The sequence below is a fragment of the Natrix helvetica genome (assembly GCF_964273705.1).
Source record: "Natrix helvetica genome assembly, chromosome: 6".
NCBI lineage: Eukaryota > Metazoa > Chordata > Lepidosauria > Squamata > Natricidae > Natrix > Natrix helvetica.
The window spans coordinates 37,554,115-37,574,870 of record NC_138553.1 but is presented as its reverse complement, the minus strand read 5'-3'; the positions used below and the strand labels follow the sequence as shown (position 1 = coordinate 37,574,870).

Here is a 20,756-nt window from a genome sequence, read left to right as displayed (position 1 = left end):
GTTGTAATTTTGAACGGTCACTAAACTGTTATAAGTTGACTACCTGTACAGAAAATTGCAAGAAGTTGTTCATCCTTCAAATAACTCATGAAGTCCAGTGGCTATGCTCAGAAGGAGGAAGTGCCAGAAATCTGGTAGCAGGAGAAAACACAAAACTATTTCGGAGAAAGAAATGGTCTTACTTTCAAACACACTTTTCAGGATCTCGGAGTATGTGGAATACTCATCAAGACATCTGCTCCATTAAATTTGGTGCAGCTTGCTTTGGGGTAGACATCTATTTGTCATATGAAAGAAGGCTTTGCACAACTGTGGATCCCACTTCCACTTTCAACTACCCTTCCTATGTCCTGGCTTTGAGTGTGCATGTGATACTATACCAGAGCTGAACAACCTTCATGGATGTGTTGGGAGAAATGTCCTTCTGGGTTCGGCTCCAAGTGGGGAAAAAGACACTGGAGACATGGAGGCTGCTTGGAAAGATGGTTTTAATGGTGGACAGGACCACATGGCTTGAGTCCTGAACAGCAAAGGTGATCACATGCTTCAATGTTGGTGGAGAAGAGAAGAGAAGGGAAGAGAAGGACTGAAGAAGGGCTTGCAGGGATTTTTTATAATCTGTTCTGCCCCACCTATCTGTTTCCTGTTCCTGTGTAAGAAATGTATTCTGATTGGTTGCCAGACTCACATGGGCCCATGCAGGGGCAACCCTCTAGGCTGTTTTGAATTCAGGTTTGATTGAGTTCAGATGCCATGTGGTCAGTTGAGTAAAGGCTTATTATCCTGCCTTAATCCCATCACAGCTGAAGAGGAGAACTCTTTATTATGTAAAGTGGACTAGCTTGGCCTTCTTAATGGCCCATTGACAAAAGTGGGGATGGGCAGGAAGCTGTAGGAATTTAGTGTTTAAAATGTGTTTCTCCCTTTTTCACATCCAGGAAAATATAATATTCTGCCTTTTCAATATTTCCTAGGATATTTCATTTTTCTGGGAGAGGGCTAGGTGATAACTTCCTACAGATGACAAGGGAAAGAAAAGGGAAAAACCCCAAGTTGCCTTCTGAAAAGCACCTTTGGGACAGCCATGATCTGGATAACTGAGAATCTCCATAGACATTTACAATACCAGGAATATCCAAAGGGTAGAAGGAGCATTCTGATTAAAATGTCCCAGTTAGCAGTAATTTTACCTATAACATGAGTTCAAAGTTGACTTTTCCTGAGCAGTTTTAATATTTCTGAACTAAAAATTGGCTTGCGGCCAACTATTTTGACTTTCCAGTCAAGCTCATGAAGCTCATTTGAGGCTCGGATATTCTTGGAAGTAAAGGTAATGATAGAAATTGGGCTGAGCTTTTGCAGTATGTCAGATTCATTTTTTAGAAAAATTAAAAAGATAGAAAGTTGATGTGTATCCTTGTGGCCCTGACAGTCAGGTTGTAAATTCCGGAATTAACTCATAAATCATGGTGCACAAACCAAATACGGTGGTGCTTAAAAGCTTGTAAACCCCTTTGAATTTTCAAGATTTCTGTATAAATATTACCTAACACATGATCTGTTCTTCACATGAGTCCCAATTACTGTAAATAGATGCATCAACATCATCATCATAGTTCATTTCTGAGAACAGGTCACATTTAGATCATATTCAAAAAGGCTCACAAACTTTTAAACATTACTGTAGCGTGCTAAGCCAAAACAAAATGACCTACATGATCACACAGAATCATGTGAAAAGGGGCTCTGATTATAAGCGTGACTGAGCAAGAAGAGAGTGAGAAAAGAGTAAAGTACCTCTCAATGCAGCATCTGTTTTTCATTAAGCAAAAATATAGGGAGACGGTTATGTAACTTCTTACTTGACTGTCTCGAACGCCTAATTTGATAGCATGAAGTCTCAAAATAGCTTATATACTAAGCAACCTGTCAAAACACAAAAGATCATTACATAATCACTATAAGATGATCCTTGCATAACACCTGTGCCAACAGGGAAAAGCGAGCAAAGTCAGAAAAACAAAATGCTAAAGTCATGGATGTGGAATATCCATCACTCACAAGAAATACACTTTGCCAACCTCTTTCAGTCCAAAAGCTATTTGCATCCTCTTATACTAAACACAGGAACATGCTTTCGGGGAGGGGGGGGGAATTGTCAGCTAGGGGGAAAAAAACTATGGAAACCCCCCCCTAGCTCTTTAGTTCAGGTTTTCCTGGAAAACAAGTGAAACCTAAACCCATGCAGCTGGAGTTATTAAAAACATACTTCAATGGCAGAGGGTGTAATTGAATGCAGCAGAGGTTCCAAGAGCAGTCCCTGCTGAGAGGTAAGAAAGAATCCCCTCCAGAATTCTGAAGAATCTGCTGCTATTCAATGGTTGGGTTTTCTCATTGTGCTAAACCAGAATGTATTTACATGAGAATAGTCATTGCTTAAGTATACATACAATCATTAGCAGCATGTGTAAAACTTCCTGCAGTCCCTGCTGCATCTAACAGCTTCACTCCCCTTGTCCCTATTTGAATTGATGTGCAGTAAGTGATAAACCCTGCAGCAGATTGGTCAAAATAACTTTTAAACTCCTATGTATGTACCTGGGAGTCAATTGCACTGATTCACCCACATTTCCTTTTTAAGAAATCAAATATCAAATTGGATTCTGTCTTTTAGTAGGGGAAATAATATAGCCATCAAAGGAATTTTTTTTAGAATGCACCAAAATACTAGTTTTTCTCACATTAAATTATTACAAAGATAAATGAAACAAACAGTGGCCTTTCTTCATATATCAAAGTTCATACAAATAATGTAAAAGGCTTAGCAAATCTCCTTGTCAGTCCCATTTTCTGAAGCATATCTACAATTGTTTGCCATAATTTGCAAGAAGCTTAAACCTGATTTTCCTGTTTCTCAATTCAGAGAAAAGACTGTTTATTCTAAGAGGAGGACAAGATATAAATAAAATGAAATCACTTCTATGCTGTAATTAGCAACCAGGAAGAATTGGACATAGTAATGCAGTTCTGGATACAATTATACATTATTTGTGTGTCTGTATGGATTGTCTATTCATAGTTAGATAAAAATCAATCAACATAAACTCAGACCACTACATCCACAAGTACTATAGGCGGGTGTTATAATTCATCTGAACATACTATAGAGATTGTGCTACATTAACCCTGAAAAAGTAATAATAAATCCTAATAAGTAAACAAAATAAATAAATATAAGTAAATAAATAATAAAGATTACACAGGATGTGTAGGTTGTTCTTAGGCATGAAGTGCCAATTGCTACTATAGGCTGGTGTACCATAAACTACAATTTACATATTAGATTACTGAAATGTGTCCAGTGAAGGGCTGCTTTTCAAAATGATTTGTGAACAATAATTAGTTGAAGACCCATGTATGCATTTGTTTGAAATAGAATTGGCCACTTTTACTTTATCCAATTGTGCTTCAGCATTTACAACTGCACAAGTGCTTCATTATAGTTGAATTGGTAGCAGTAAATAGCTAATCTTGACTGAGCTACCCCGCAAAAAAAAAAAGAGTAAGCAGAATCAAATCTACTTAGTACAGTATTTGAACTGGCAACTGTTAGGTAATCTCAGAGCTCTAGGCTAGATTAAGAAGGCAAAAACAAACAAAACAAGCAAGCAAACAAAACAAAAATATCAGGGCAAAGATTTTCCATATTACCGCCAAGATCACATGGTTATGTGCGTGTCTCAGCTAGAGGAAATTTATTTTATTTTCTCATGGCGAAGTACAGCTCTTCCCCCCTGTCTTTCACATTAGTATCATTGATTAGTCTGATAAGATCAGAACTGCAAAATCCTAATGCAAAATAAAGGGAGAAAAAAAATCAGCAAAACCCAACACTTTCCAAAGTTTCTTGAAGTTTCCATTTGCTAAATATTTCAGCTACTTACATGATTTATATTCCCTTCTAGATGGAAAAGTCCCTGAAAAGACCAAAAAACAACCCCTCTTAGGTCTATCTATGGTTTTTTTTAGTTGCTACTACTGTAATCTATTTCTAAAATCAGTGAATTCTCAAGGTGAGCAGGAGTTTTTCTTCCTTCTAACTTACCCAACTTCACTGTAATATTTTAAATTAGCACAAAAACTAATTCGAAACTGCATGGGTGCCATTATATAAAACTTGGATCTCAAGAACTATGTTGGCTCATATGGGGAGGGAGTGGCGTGTAATACACATCCTGAATTCTCAGAATTGCTCAATTTCTGTCTGAATTCTTAGAATTACTACACTTTAAAAAAAATAAGAACTTTCCATCTAGTTGTCAGATATGCATAAAATCCTTATACTAAAGTGAATATAAAAATAACTCATTAATTTCCCCCAATATCAGAGTTTAGATTTTAATTTGGGATGTTTCAATTGATTTTTCCATATTGTTCATATTTAGCATTATTTCCATATGTAAATAAATGAAGATGATATTTAAGATCCACGTCATTTGCACAACTGTTAGCCAAAGTTTCTTTCAACTTCATAACAAAATATGTAAATTAAATGTCTAGTATCACTCCAAGAATTCTCATAATTTACAGGTAGTCTTTCTCTCCCTGAAGTAACTTTAATTGGATCTGCAAGTATCAATCACCTGTTTGAGAAAACTGAAGGGAATCTCAACCCTGGTTTTGAGAAAACCTTAAATCTGACAATTAGTAGTCATGCTATTTATGGGTATGATTAGCAAAATAATGTCATCCCACACTTCCTTTTTAGAAGGCATTGAACCAGCTTCAACAAACACTGCATAAACTGTTCCAGTACCCATGCTTCCTCCATCTCAGCACAGTTAAAGAATTTAGTGCTAACACAGATATTGTTTGTAGATAGTCCTAGCTTAAATTCCATGCACTGTTGCTCAACAGGATTTAGATAAGGTAATTGGAATGTACTCATTAAATTACAAAGTGGACTTATGATCAAAGTAGGAAATATAAAAGGCATATTTGCTTTCAACATTCATTTTTTAAAAAAAGTAAATAACAGCTGTTAGAATAACAATTGAATAAGAACACGAGAGTTTAATATTTTCCTCCCCTGCTTCAGGTAAAAATTATTCATCTGGAGTTTTGTTTTAAAAAATGAAGAGTGGATTCCCCTGACTATGTTTCCTTCCACTCCTGCCAATGTCACCTGCTGGCAGGAAAATATCTATCAACCACTCTCCTTAATGTGAGATGGGATGGAGCTAGATTGCAAGGTCTGAACTGAATCAGGCTTATATTAAGATATGTGTATATAAAATTGTTGACTACATATTTAGCATAATGCTAATTAAAGCTTGTAGACACCACTTAGTTTAGGAAAATTCAAGTAAATAAAGGAAACTGAATAAGAACCACTGCTAACTGAATGCAAAGAATTTGATGCCAGTGATATTAACTCATACCAATGGAACAGAAGGTCTTTATTGTGTTGAAGAGTTCATAACAATACAGGAAGACAGATCAGATTCAGAAGGTTTGAGAAAGGCATTAAAATTGTAATGCTGCACAAAACTGGATCACGTTTACACACCTGACACAATTTCAGTATATCAAAGCATCAAGAACTGGATTTTCCAGTAGTTATTTATGTTGGAGTAACACTGTTTTTCTCTATCTTTAAACACTTGGGAAGGAGAAATCATAACACAAATTCTATTGCCATTATGTCCTTTAAATATTGCTTAACCCTGTAATTGGTCTAACATAATTTTGTGGCAAAATGATCCATCCAACATTATGATGCATTATAATTCTATAATTAAATACGAGGAATTGCAACTCTCTTAAAACTTTGAGTAAAATATGGCTTGCCATCTTAAAACAATCCTTTGGGAATCCTTTTGTAACACTATAATGAGATTTGCTCTGTAATTGGCTTAATATGGCCCGGGTGTAGGCTGGTGACTGGGGCATTCTTGACATACCGGTATTATCTGGGATTCCTTTGGCTGGTATTTCCTAATGTCCTCTGCCACTTGTGGGTGGGATCTTTGTCCTTCCTGGCTCATGTATGTGACCAGAGAGGAGATTACCTGGATCCAAGTGTCAACCCTGAAGTGATCATGGCTGAGGCCATCTTGGAGACTTCAGGGCTGCCATACAACAAAGGGAGGGGGGAATAGTTGGGGGGAATAGTTAGAGGGAGTTTGTAGCCAAAACAATAAAACTTTCCTGTGGGAACCCAAGGACATTTCCACAGGTAGCTGGCCAGAGAAGGAGTGAAGTAACCAAGCAACCAGCCAGCTCCTAGATTGGACAGCGTGACCAGTGACTTGGGGAAAAGGGGAAAACTTTTACTTTTAATTAGGTGAAAGCTGTAGGAACTTTTAGAGTCGGCTTTCACCAGTCGTGCCAATATGTTCTACCCAATAAAACTGTTCTTTGAGGAGTTCTAATTTCTATGGGTGCATTCCTTGGAACGCTGACATCAAGTAGTCAATACCTTAGATAAAGGTAAAGGTTCCTGTTGTGGCCCAGCAGTGGCTGGCTGAGCTGTTGGTGGACTCTGACAGCGATGACCATTATGGGACTGCTCTGGAGGATGAGGAAGACTCTGGAGGGTGTTTGGAGTCAGAGCAGGGACTAGAGAGGCCTGTTGGCCACCAGGTGGCATCTGAGTCAGGGAGCAATGAGGAGGAACAAAGTCCCTGATGTGCGTATGCATAGAGCTGAGAGAAGGGAGCAGCTGTGGAGAAAACGTCATAGAAGGAAATAGGGACAGCTGGCTACCATTGTGGCACCTCCCAAAGAGGGGAGCGACGGGAGAAGAATCTTTGCAGGAAACAACAGTCCATTTTACTAGCCATTGAGAAAGCATTCCGTAAGTCTAATCTTGGTTTCTTGAAGATAGTGTTCTAGGCTCCTAGCCAAGGGGTGGTTTTCTCTGTAATTAGTCGTGGCAGACAGCCAAGCCTGTGTCTGCATATTAGAATCACGGGACAGAACAGTTCCCCTCGCACATATGTGCTAGTCGTTCCTGACTCTAGGGGGCAATGCTCATCTCAGTTTCAAAGCCAAAGAGCCAGTGTTGTCTGAAGACTTCTCCATGGTCATGTGGCCGGCATAACTACGTAAATGCCGAAGGCACACAGAACTCAGTTACCTTTCCACCAAAGGTGGTTCTTATTTTTCTACTTGCATTTTTACATGCTTTCAAACTCCTAGGTTGGCAGAAGCTGGGACAAGTAACAGGAACTCAGTTATGTGGCACTAGGGATTCAAACTGCCGAACTGCCAACCTTTCTGATCGACAAGTTCAGCGTCTTAGCCACTGAGCCACGTCAATACCTTACAGTACTGCAAAAGGGTACTGTCAGCACCTTAAAAGAGGGTGAGATGTGCCTCCTCCTTAGGTGGTCTTCTTTGGACATAGAGCTATTAACTAACTACTGCCCTGTTTCCAATATTCCCTTTTTAGAAATGATAGAGGTAGGGGACCAAGAATGAAGCACCCTAGAGGAAATGGATTTTATGAAGTATTTCAGTCATGTTTCAGGCTCGGTCATGGGACAGAGAGGCACTAGACACTCTAGATTACCTTTGTCAGGATCTGGACTTCTCACTGACCTTCAAGTATACGTTTGACCTAGACAGGGAGAAAGATCAGGGCTTTGAAGTTCTTGCTATATCTCATCCTCATGCTATTGTCACTACCCATTTTGGCTACCATAATATGCTGTACTTCAAGTATATTTAAGGACCACTCAAAAGCTGCAAATAATCCAGCATGCAACAGCCTGTGTGCTCACTCATTCTTGGCATTGGGATTGGGAGCACATGACAGCCATGCACTGGCTTCCAGTAACCGTCCAGGTACAATGTAAAGTGCTGCTTTTAATCTATAAAGTCCTCTATGGCTTAGCACCAGGTTACTTTCAGAATCACATTCTCTAACTAGAATTGGCCCAATAAATTGAATGGGGGTGGTGGTGTAGAAATAACTTGTGTTCCCTTTTAGATGAGGGTGACTAAAACCAGGAAGTGAGTGCTGCTTCTCAGTGGCATTTTTGGCTCTTTGAAGCTTTCCAGCTGAAATTAAGACCAGTTCCCACCATTGCTCCTTCTGTAGTTTAAAACAGAACTGTTGTGTAGAACATTTCTTACTGATAACCATTTATTTTACAGTTTTTCCTATGTTTTATTTTAATTATGGTGTTTTGATTTTATATGTGTGTAAAATCTGTGAATGAGAGCATGTTGGTGTAGTGATAAAGGCATCAAGCTACAAACCATGAACTCTAGTTGCACCTAAAGCTTGATTTAGAGTTGCCTGCAACTGTGAGTACATGCTGTCACATATCTATGGTGTGAAGGGGTTCATGAATAGGTGCAGGATGCAGATGGATGCAGATGGATTGATGCATAGATGTCCCAAATCCCAACTGTGAATTGTGCGTGTGGATTGATTCAACTTTGTTTTGTGCTTTGCTGTTTGAGCGACCCCACTAACTAGAACAAACATTCACAAACGTATAAATGAAACTGCTATGCAACTGTCTCCAAATTACACATGCAATGACGGAAAAATCTAATCCAGGTTTTAGGCACAAAGCCAGGTGAATCACTATAGAACACTCACTTTCTCTCAGCTCTAGAAAGAAAGCAATGATAAACTTTTGAAAACCTTGCAAAAAAAAAAACTGAAGGGAATTGTCCAGGCAGCCTCTGAAAATTGGACACAATTGAATGGCAGAAAAAAAATCTTTCAAGCATTTGAAGTCCTTAATTGGACTGCAACTGGATATAAATGTAATAAATAATAAACATCTGCAACAGGTAGCTAAAAATATTTATTTCAGCAAAGTCAAAGGAAGGATTCTAAGAAATAAATATGTAAGAGCAAACATAAATCTGCATCCTAAATATTTACTAAGATGCTCACATGTACAAATACTCAATAAAGACAAGTTAATCTTACCAAATATTACTGTTTTTTTCAGGATAAAGCAGAAGGAATAATTAAAAGCCAAACAATCTCACACTAGAGAATTTAAATACAATCACTTCTAACAGGCATATAGAAATTCAAATTCACAACAAATTTTCAGAATAGTTCAAAGAATTACTGGGAAATATTTTTAAAGTACAGTTTATTTATTTAGAAAATATACAGCTTGCCCTCTTAGTAACCATTCTTACATCAAAGGATAAAAATAAAATATAAATATAATTGAAAACATTAGTAAAATTATTGGAGACAAAAATATAAATATAGCAGCCAATAAAACTAAATGTTTACCACAAAAAGTGTATCTAAATAAACAAGTATTTGATGTTCATTTAAAAGAGCCACAGACCCGGATCTGGTAAGCCTCAAGTGGCAATTTCCTCCAAGAACCATGAATTCATGACAACCACACAACTGTTGATGTGTGCCAGATCATAAAAACTAGTATGCTGTTTACACAAAGTGAGATTCCTGTAAGTATCTGCAGCGCAACTTACAAAGGTCCTTAAATGTTCAATGCTAATCATACACTATAATCAGCCCTACTGAAGACTGTAATTTTTCTTTAAACAAGGCAGAGAATTACCCCCAATTTCCCCCCAAACAAAATGTTATATAGTGCAGTTTCCATATGATTAGTGGTACATTGCTTCTTATAGATCTAAATCCAAAAATCACACTAATGCTAATTAAAGCCATTGTGGACATCAGTTTATTACCGTAGTCTAAGACAAAAAGATTAATGTATAATAATGAGCTAAAATAAGTTATGTGTAAATGTGTAGATATGCCCTAGTCCTGGTATTGCCAATATGAAATCAGTGTGCTTAAGTGCTGTACCCACCAGGCTCTCTGCCCCATCAGACTTTTTTAAAATATATATTTAGAAAAAAAATCTTCATAAAAAAAAAAGAATTGTCATGTTTTGGCTTCATAGTTATTTTTAAACATGCCTCTGGTTCTAAATGGCAACAGAAGCATTCTTAGAAAATGATGGGTCAGTGAAACTACTACTAAAAAAAAAACCCTTTCAGGTGCTGTATTTCCAACCATTTTAGCTTAGCCTATTACACAAACTAACTCATGTGGTCAATTTATCTTTCAGTATGTCATGCAAACCCATAACTGAATAAACCACTATCAGGTTAACCGTGGCTAAGAGTATTATGTAAATACTCTTTTATTATGTTTAGAGTAGAGGTTCGTTATTGTTTCCTATAACGGCCTTAAATCATTTTCAGAACAAAATAGTTTTGGTCAGAAATATTAGGCAACACAACATTAATCAATCTTGGTCATCATCACCCAAGCCTATTATTTTGAGTTATATAGTTGATCCATTGCGTTCACGAGGATTTACTTGTACTGAGTAATCCAACACACAGGGGACATTTTAAATGCTGCCCATTTCAATCCCTTATCATAATAACAATATGCATTCACCCCATTCCTTCTTCTATGGTCAAGCATAGCCAGGATCTCCAGTCAGCATCGAATTCAATCCTGAAAAAGCCCACTGCACAGCTACACCTCAGCCTAAACCAGGGGTGTCCAAACTTGGGAACTTTAAGACTTGTGGACTTCAACTCCCAGAATTCCCCAGCCAGCCGGGGTGGGGAATTCTGGGAGTTGAAGTCCACAAGTCTTAAAGTTCCCAAGTTTGGACACCCCTGGCCTAAACGTTGGGTTACTGGAAACATGCATGGACACGTTAAATTTTCGGTTCCACGAACCTTCAAGGCTATTTCAGGCCTGATATTTTGTTTAGAAGCAACGCATGGTCACATTGTACTAATTTTAGGTGGTCCGGAAGCGGCTGAGGATGTAGGCAGTAAACCGCTCCCAGGCACTGACCGGAGGGCAGCACCGTATAAGTCAAGAGCCTGGTCCGCCCTTCGCCCCTCTTGTGCCCACCCCAGAAGCGGCACCACACGCCCTTCTCACGTTCTCTATCCCGGAGGAATAAGCCTCACGGATCCCGAGCGAGCCTTCCTCGGCAGCCCCGTAAAGCAGCAGCGGGAGCCGTGCGCGCCCTCAGCAGCGTCGCTCCGTAAACGAAGCTCGGCGAAGGCTGCTTTCCATGTTTTCCGGAGACGGAGACGCCCGGGGTCAGGACGATCGCCGCTTGTTTGTGCCCGCGGCCCGGCTCCCCCCCCCGCCCCCACTCGCCGGGCGAAGAAAGAGGTGGGGGGGGAGGAAGTCAGCGAGGAAGGAAAGGAGGAGCGGCTGCAACACGGCAGCTCCATTTCAAGCGGAGGCGCGGGAGCCGGCGGTCACGTGACGCGATTCCTGGAAAGTTCTTGGAAAGCGGCCTTTGCCTTTTTAACCGTTCCGCCTGTAAAAACGCAAAGCAAAATAACCGCTGTGAGGGGGGAAAAACACGGCCGGACACCGGGCGAGGCACCCCGAAGCTTCCTCGAGATCGTTTGCAATGTGTCCGCCGGGGGGGGGGGGTGTTAAGGGAGGGGGGAGCGCTCCACATACTATAAGCACGAGAAACCTGCTCTCTCTCTCTCTTCCCCCCCCCCCCACACCTCCGCACCGACCAGTAGCTGCCTCAGCCTATCTTGAAACGGCACGGGAGGAAAGACGCTCGCCTCGCCATTATTAATCCCAGTCATGACATGCAACCGCGTCGCCCCACTTTCGGAGTTGTTTCGGTATCGGCGCGCACCAGGCAGCGAATCTCGCCTGCCGGCCGCGGCTCCTCGCTCCTGTTTACTTGGCGTCCACGCGTCACATGAGTATTTCCTGCCCAGGGTTGTAGGAGAAGCTCTTGCAGAGGATAACCTGAGCTGGCCGGTCCGGCGGCCACTCGCCCGGCCTCTCTCGCAGCTGATGCCGCGGGGCTCTTTCTCTTTTGCTCTCTCTCTTTGAAACAAAAGCCCTGCTGGCGAGCCTCCCAACGGCCTCTCCGTTTAAAAAGCGCCGCGTTACAGAGATCAAGCATCCCGCCCTCCTGGGTTTTGCCGCGTTTGCTTGGCGAGGCCGGAGGTAAGAGTTTGGCCGAGCGCACAAGACTCTTCGCCCCACCGATTATTTCCTAGACAGCAGCCAGACTCTGTGTGCAAAGGAAGGGAGGAGAAAGGCGTGCGCCTTGGAAGCAGCCGGTAAGCCATCCTCGAAATCCCCGGCCAGGTGGCGGCTGGGTGAGGCGCTTTCCCGCCGGGTGCCGCTGCTCCTCGTGTGCAATGGGGAAGTCAGGACAATAGGAAGGAGGCAGAGAAAAGCGGACGCCCCTCGCCCATCCCAGCAACGAACGGATCGCCTCTCGGAGGGATGCTTCGTAAGTGAAGATTCGGAGCGGCGGATTTCGACGGAAGCTCTCGCCGGGCCCTGGTTCTCCTCAGAGCTGCAGGTCCCTCCGGGCGGCGGTCAGATGGGCTGGGGCAGCCGCCGGGAGCTCTGGTAAGGGCCCGGCGCTCCTTGCTTTCCCCCCTCACGCCCGCGGTCTCTGCCCCAAATGACCCTGCGCTCGGCCGAATCCTCGGATGGCACCGACAGGGCTGGGCCCCAGTGGGAAGCTGGAGGAGCTTCGGCGGAACCTGCTGAAGGGGACCGCCTGGACTCTGCCATGAGGGAGCTGAGATGCGCGGGTAAGGCAAGCGTGGGGGACGGGGGGAGTGGGGACCCGGGGTTAGATTGAGCCGTGGTGGTGGTGGGGGAATAGCTTGTCCCGTCCCTGCATGCAGGGTTCGTAGGAACTGGAGTGATTCTGTTGTGAAGCATCCCCAGCGTGATGGGATTGTGAGGTGAAAAAAAGGCTCCCGCCATTAAGCCCTTGAGAAGTGGAGCCCCGAAAACCGACGCCCCGCAGAATCTATAAGGACAAGGCTGCAGACACCACTCCAAAGGATCACACTGCGAGGGTGGAAAGATGACGGGTTGAGCCCAAATTATTCCGCAAACCTAATGTGTTTACCTCCCTGGAAACCTCTGCAGGGTTAAGTTAGGTACTTTTCTACAGGTTGTTCCATGATGCAACTTTTAAGTCAGTCGTTCCTTTTTTGCGTTTGAAAACTGCGGTGGATTTTCAACTTTTCTTTAATGGTCATTCCGAGTTTAAGTAACTCTCAGGAAGCAAGCTGAGAATCCTCTATGATGGGATACAATAATAGCTTAAGGTTTTGGGAATAAGAAGGAAGGAACAAGTCCTGCTGTTTCTCAGACCTGAATGTTGGAGCACCCTGCTGCAACTTCAATTCGTCTTGGATTTCCACATTTTAGATTAGCCAACACAATTAGGTGTTCGTTATGGGAGACATTGTATAATCCTGAACTTGTTCTCCCACTAGTAGTAACATCTCAGAATTAAGAGACTAGTAAAATGCTGGGCAGAACTGGGAGTAAATCTAGAGTTACATAAGACTTCTAGGAAAACATTTCTGTGTTAATAAAAACAGGTCAATTTGTTTAGAATAGCGAGTAGAAATTTTAGTAAGAATTCTTTGTAAAATCTTTTCGCTTTATTCACTCTAAACTTTTAATTTTAATTTTTATATTACACTTTTTATTGGAGATGTCACTATTTTACTACATTTTTCCTATTTGATCTTGTATTTAGTTCTGAGAAAAAATTGGATACACTGCAAAGGTTATTACTTTTAGCTATTACTGCTGTATTATAGACAGCAAAAAATGATTCTAATCCTGCCAGGAGATCCTAGGAGTTGTATTTTAATGCATGTGGGGACAACCATTTTGGACAGGCTACTTCAGTTATTACATGAAAGGTTTTTTCTCTTATTTTTTAGGGTTAAGACAAAGTGTTGATTTTAGGTTCTTTGGGATCTAAAATTTGCCTTGTTCTAATATTTCACATATCTGCACTGTATTTGATGACTGAAGTGTTATGGGGTTGGGGTTTGTTCGTTCGATTGTTTGTTTAGCAGAACTGTTAATAAAAATAAGTCTACTGAAAAATGGGCAGTCTTAAATCCTGTTGATATTGTATTTGTACAACACTTTTGCAATACAACTCTAAGTACGTATATTGGTTCAGAAATCAACCCTATGAAGTGTAATGGTATTTATTGTTAAATATGTCAAATTCTGTTTGCAAGGTATCTTTTCTGGCCTTGTGGGGCTCGTATTCATGTTTCACAATGCAGAATAAAAATGAGAAACTGCATTAGTTATTCAAGGACACCTAGGAAGTAGTATTAGAATGTTAAGTGATTTGAATCATTGGGGTTTCATGCATTGATTATGTTGATTTTTATCAAAACTCTCCAGTGCAGATAGTTATTGACGCTGGACTGTCCTTTGCTTCCAGTAGTATTCTGTCTAAAATATGCTGAAGATTCTTAACAAATTTTGCTTTCTCTTCTATTAGGATGGTATTGGGGAAGCATGAGTGTGGCAGAAGCAAAGGAAAGATTACAAGATACATCTGAAGGGACTTTCTTGATCAGAGACAGCTCTCATTCAGAGTATTTACTTACTATTTCAGTTAAAACCTCGGTAGGTCCTACCAACTTACGAATAGAATTTCAAGGTGGTAAATTCCGTCTGGATTCTGTTATCTGCATCCGATCAAGGCTCCAGCAATTTGACAGTGTGGTTCATCTAATTGAATATTATGTCCTTATGTGCAAGGACAGAAGAATGGTCTCTGAAATACCTTCCAATGGAACAGTCCATCTTTATTTAAATAAACCTCTCTATCATTCAACACTGTCCCTACAGCATCAGTGTAGAATAGTAATAAACAGACACACAAGTAAAATCCAGGAACTTCCGTTACCAACAAGATTGAAGGAATTCTTAAAGGAATATCGATATCGGGTATAAGAATCTACTCAGCCGCATTTTTAAGAAAACAGGTCCTGAATACAATTTGTGAGAAATCAAAATCTTCAGCTGCATGAACGTATTGTATAGGTCATTGTGAAAATGGTATGTTATTGTGTATGTTTGTAGATTTGAGTAGAGGACTTGGATTTAGTTTTCCACTATTAAAACTTTGGTGCTCAGTAAGCTCCCTGATGCTATTAGAATTACAAGCGGAGGGAAAATATGTTTCAGTGGGAACAAGTGCCTACAAGACAATGGTTCATTGCTCTTTAATACCTATGCACTCACTTTGTTCTTAAAATACATGAGGCAGTTAGGTAAGGTTCTCTTACAGAAAGTCATTTTATAAAATATTACTAAATCCCAATCCAAATGATGTGGCTGCCCTTCAAAATAACTTCTGAATAATGTGGACCAGTCAGTGATACCATAGATACCTTAAAATAACCAATGGCCCTCTTTCTGAGAGTGTATTGCATTTATCAGTATTTTGAAAGATTAAGAAAAATTTTCCGATTCCTAGTGACCATTTACAGTTGAATGCTCCCCTCATATCAGAAGGGCTAAGATAGGGTAGGCATCTGAATTTCAGCAGCAAATGACTAATAACTCTGCAATTAGGTTACTGTAAACCTTTTATGAAGTTACAAAGGGAACATACATTTTGGGCAATAAATTTCCAGCTAGCATAAAAGACTGGCTGGAGAGATTCACTGTCTGAGATTATATCAGTCTAAGGCTCCTGATTATGTATTTTGCACATTCTTAATTATAATTTACATATTAATAAATAGTAAGCTTTTATTTCCTAATATTATAGCACTCGAGTGTTTTTTATTAAAAACCTATGTAGCAGTTCTTCCTGATTATGAATACATGAAACCTTTTTTTAGGGGTGGGGTGCCTTCAAGTCCATGTGACTCTTTGCAACTATCTAGTCAAGTCTTGCAGTTTTCTTGGCAAAGTTTTTGGAAAATGGTTTGTTATGATTTTCTGATTTCTAGCCTGATGCCTTAACCTCTACATTATACTGGTGCTCTTACGAAAGCTATAGAGCAAATTTATCCATTTTACTCAGATTGTAAGCTTAGCATTATAGCAAAGTTCTATTTGAACAGTCAAAATGGGATTAAATTTCTAGGTAAAATATAAGGCAGTCAATCACACATGAACTCTGATCACTCTGGGGAGCTACAACAGTCTCCTTCATACACTTAGCTCCCAAAGCTTCACAAGCTCCACCCAAGCTTTCAGTATAGTCTCCACAAAGCCTCCCTAAATGGTAACTTTAATCTGAGAGAAAGGGAAGTATGATATACATGGGAGTAACCATGTCAGGCCAGAAACAGCGGGTGGGGGGTGAGACAGGTGGAATCAATCATTCCTAATTTAAGGCAAGGTAATTAAAATCTTATTCCAAAGTAGGGCTGAAAAAACAAAGGTCATATTATTACTCTTATAGGGACTCAGTTAATATAGTACTTTGGGGTAATGTACCACTATCTTTTTCTAGATCCATAATATCAGTAACACACCTCCCTTGAATGAGGCTTTATAAATATCTAGATTGCAGTCTTGCAGTTGTTTTCAACCAAAACAATAGCAAATATGACTAACTTCTACAATGTGGAATTTTATTAGTGTTCTTATTTCCTTGAAATGCAAGTAATTTTGCCTTTAAAAAAAACTATTCAAGCCTGTAACTGTCTGATTTCAGACTGTACTCAGTAAATCAAATTGTAGTGCCCTTATACTCACAATGCATTTTTGTGTTCAAATGGACTTTTCAGAATTATACTAATTATACTAGCAATATTTTTCTATGTCATTTCCAGAAGAGAAAAAATATATGGCACCAAGTGTATTCATACAGACATTTTAGCAGTTAAGTTTGATAAGTTTAGTGAGAGCTAATAAAGTAGCTCTAAAATTCCTCTCATACACATCGCTTCAACACTTTTTTAATACTGTTTAAACTAATAATGTCGACAACGTTTTATGCTTAATCCCATATAATTATGCATCATGCAAAAAAGGATTTCATTTGTTTTGTCCTGAAGGACTTGAATTTTAATAATATGGTTAAGGAAGAAAAATAGCCACTTTCTTTACTTTTTAAATACCACTACATAAGTTCTCAACAGTTGGTGGATGCAGTTATAGAAACTTTTGGAAGTTTAATTTTAAAGTTGGTCTTTATTCTGTTTATTCAAATAAGGGGGGAAAACCCATCTGGGGATGCAAAGAGCCAGGTGCACATTAGGAGCTAAATTTAGACAGAGATACACTGATATTCATGTCTAGAAACTGAGGCCATGCTCACATGATTACTTGCAAAACTATCTTGTGTAGATATATTTGTTGCTGTGGGAACAACAAAAATGGAGGTATGCAACATTATTGATGATATGTTTCTTTACATCCACTTTATTCTCATTGCTGTTTTGTATATTCAGAATAAATATGCTAAAATTATTCCACATGTTGCTGCACATTATATTTTGCTTGTAGGTCGATGTGGTTGGAGAATTAAGATGTCATAACAATGAATGTGGGACCAATTTTTCACCCTTTTTTCTCTCATACCTAAAAGAATCCAAATAAAATAAATTAGTCCATTTTGAGAACGAAAGACAGGCGGAAGTTGAGAGATGAAGTAAACTATAGCAGACATGTCGTCTCTGAACCACCCACCTAACATTTTGATTTGGTTCAATGAACTGCAGTGGAATTCTGGGAACAGCAAATGGGATGCTGGCATATTGCAACTGGCCTCAGATTGCCCATTGATATAGCAATGTATATTTCATTGTTGCAAAGTCTCCTGTTCCTAATCTTTTGAACTGCATGTTGAATTAGAAGTGGAAGAATATACCACCTCATATTCTTCCTTGATTTCTATAATGCTAGGATGAGATATTTTCTAGTCTTATTTTGATAATAGTGACTCAAAGGTACTGTGATAACTCCAGCACGTGGGGCTGACTGTCATGCCATGCTAATCAAGTGATTGCTTTTGGTGTACTATAATGTGTACCCCTGCTCAATATGTAGATTAGACTGTTGTGGCTGATTAAATAGTGTTTTAAAATATTCTGGCTTAGTATTTGTGTGAACTATCTAAGATTATTTCCATACTAGCTTGGTGTCATCCCAGCTTACGTTGAAAATTAACTATCTTTATTTTACTACCATTGAGAAAATCTATTGAAAGGTGTTGGATAAATTAGATATCTTTCTAAAGAGTCAATGGGCTTCACTTTTTTGTCACCTTTGGCCTGAAATTGTGAATGGAAGTCAATTGCAATTTAAACTTAGCTCTAACAGAATATGCTGGTGTGCATAGTTTTTGTAAATTATGCACCAACGTAATTTAGCTTATGTTATAATAGAAAGAATACAGGAACTCAGAAAACATGCTTAATACTGTAATTCTTTTATCAAATCAAAAGCATCTGAAACATTAAAAATGATGACTATTCAATATTTGGCATTCCCTATAGTTAAACTATTTTTTGATAATACAGGTGAAACTCAAAAAATTAGAATATTGTGCAAAAGTTCATTTATTTCAGTAATGCAACTTAAAATGTGAAACTAATATATGAGATAAGACTCATTACATGCAAAGCAAGATAGTTCAAGCCGTGATTTGTCATAATTGTGATGATTATGGCTTACAGCTAATGAAAACCCCAAATCCACAACTCAGAAAATCAGAATATTACATGCAATCAATAAAACAAGGATTGTACATAGAACAATATCTGAAAAGTATAAGCATGCATATATACTCAGTACTTGGTTTGGGCCCCTTTTGCAGTAATTACTGCCTCAATGCTGCGTGGCATGGAAGCTATCAGCCTGTGGCACTGCTGAGGTGTTATGGAAGACCAGGATGTTTCAATAGCGGCCTTCAGCTCTTCTGCATTGTTCGGTCTCCTGTCTCTCATCTTTCTCTTGGCAATGCCCCATAGATTCTCTATGGGGTTCAGGTCAGGCGAGTTTGCTGGCCAATCAAGCACAGTTATCCCACGGTCATTGAACCAGCTTTTGGTGCTTTTGGCAGTGGGCAGGTGCCAAGTCCTGCTGGAAAATGAAGTCAGCATCCCCATAAAGCTCGTCTGCGGAAGGAAGCATGAAGTGCTCCAAAATCTCCTGGTAGACGGCTGCATTGACCTTGGACTTAATTAAGCACAGTGGACCAACACCAGCAGATGACATGGCTCCCTAAATCAACACAGACTGTGGAAACTTCACACTGGACTTCAAGCATCTTGCAGTGTGGGCCTCTCCATTCTTCTTCCATACTCTGGGTCCTTGGTTTCCAAATGAGATGGAAAAGTTGCTCTCATCAGAAAAGAGGACTTTGGACCACTGAGCAACAAGCCAGGTCTGTTTTTCTTTAGCCCAGGTAAGACGCTTCTGACGTTTGTTGTTCAGGAGCGGCTTGACGAGGAATATGACAATTGAAGCCCATTTGTCTTCAAAGGATCCATTTGTGTGTGGTGGCTCTTGATGCACTAACTCCAGCCTCAGTCCACTCCTCGTGAAAGTTCCCAACACTTTTGAATGGCCTTTTCCTGACAATCCTCTCCAGGCTGCGGTCATCCCTGCTGCTTGTGCACCTTTTTCTTCCACACTTTTCCCTTCCACATAACTTTCTATTAATGTGCTTTGATACAGCACTTTGGGAACATCCAACTTCTTTGCAATTACCTTTTGAGGCTTTCCCTCCTTATGGAGGGTGTCAATGATGGTTTTCTGCACAACTGTTAGGTCAGCAGTCTTTCCCATGGTTGTGATTCCTACTGAACCAGACTGAGAGACCATTTAAAGGCTCAGGAACCCTTTGCAGGTGTTATGGCTTAATTAGCTGATTAGAGTGGGACACTTTGAGCCTAGAATATTGCACCTTTTCACAATATTCTAATTTTCTGAAATTGTGGATTTGGGGTTTTCATGAGCTGTAAGCCATAATCATCACAATTATGACAAATCACGGCTTGAACTATCTTGCTTTGCATGTAATGAGTCTATCTCATATTAGTTTCACCTTTTAAGTTGCATTACTGAAATAAATGAACTTTTGCACGATATTCTAATTTTTCGAGTTTCACCTATAGATTAGTTACAGTAGACTTTTCCTCCAACTTGAGGGAACAACTCTAAATATGTATTGAATGAAGCAAATATAATTCACTGCCATAAAATATATTTCCATACAATGTATATAAAATAAATCTATAAATGCTTTCATGTATTACACTAAAATATGATTTTTTAATTATGGTCATTATGATTTTAAAAAAACATAATTTATCTTGTGACTCAGTGTGACATTGAATTCAGTCTCTCTTATTTAAATTCTAAGATATTCAGTAAATATCCATTATTATTATTATTAACTACATTAAAAGTGTCCTGAAACTTATTATATTTCAGTGTAGGAAGCAATATATCTTATTGTTCAATCAACTTTTACATATTTCAGGTTATGCATTAATACTGATGATTAATTATTTCAATTATTGCTGTACTTCTTGTGAAAAATGGTTTTAGCCTGATCTGTTATATAAAGTACCATATTAAAACACTTTGATACAAAGTTGAGAGATATAATGTATTTTTAGTAACTTAGCAGAGAAACAGCAGTTTGCTACTAAGTCTAATTTTGGTTCTTTCTTCTCCAGAGAATAAAAATGTACTCTTATTTTATTGTAACCAAAACATACATTAAGTACTTCCATATTGGTAGACCCTAAAATTATTTTCAGGTGTATACATTTTAATTTATTTATTTAAGAAATGTATAAGGCCAGAAATGTACATGTTTTGAAATATAGGTATACTTTATATTTTTTAATTATAGATTACTTATGCTGACATTTACATAAAATGTTTTTCTATATATATTTATATATACATACACACAAACACACACACACGCACATACATATATGTAATCTCCTAT

At 39.3% G+C, this 20,756-nt stretch overlaps 1 protein-coding gene and 1 long non-coding RNA gene across 2 annotated transcripts; one reads left to right on the top strand and one right to left on the bottom strand.

The window, feature by feature from the left end:
* Positions 1-9,111: 9,111 nt before the first annotated feature.
* On the bottom strand, positions 9,112-11,487 carry LOC309394489. The gene is made up of 2 exons (XR_014175738.1): positions 10,662-11,487; positions 9,112-10,522 (listed from the first exon to the last, which is right to left on the bottom strand). It is a non-coding gene; the product is annotated as an uncharacterized lncRNA (long non-coding RNA).
* Positions 11,488-11,611: 124 nt separating this feature from the next.
* Positions 11,612-17,023, top strand: SOCS2 (suppressor of cytokine signaling 2). Its single transcript, XM_081957710.1, has 2 exons — positions 11,612-12,582; positions 14,322-17,023. The coding sequence occupies exons 1-2, from the start codon at positions 12,450-12,452 to the stop codon at positions 14,777-14,779; spliced, it is 591 nt and encodes a 196-aa protein (XP_081813836.1). The 5' UTR covers positions 11,612-12,449; the 3' UTR covers positions 14,780-17,023.
* Positions 17,024-20,756: the final 3,733 nt, after the last annotated feature.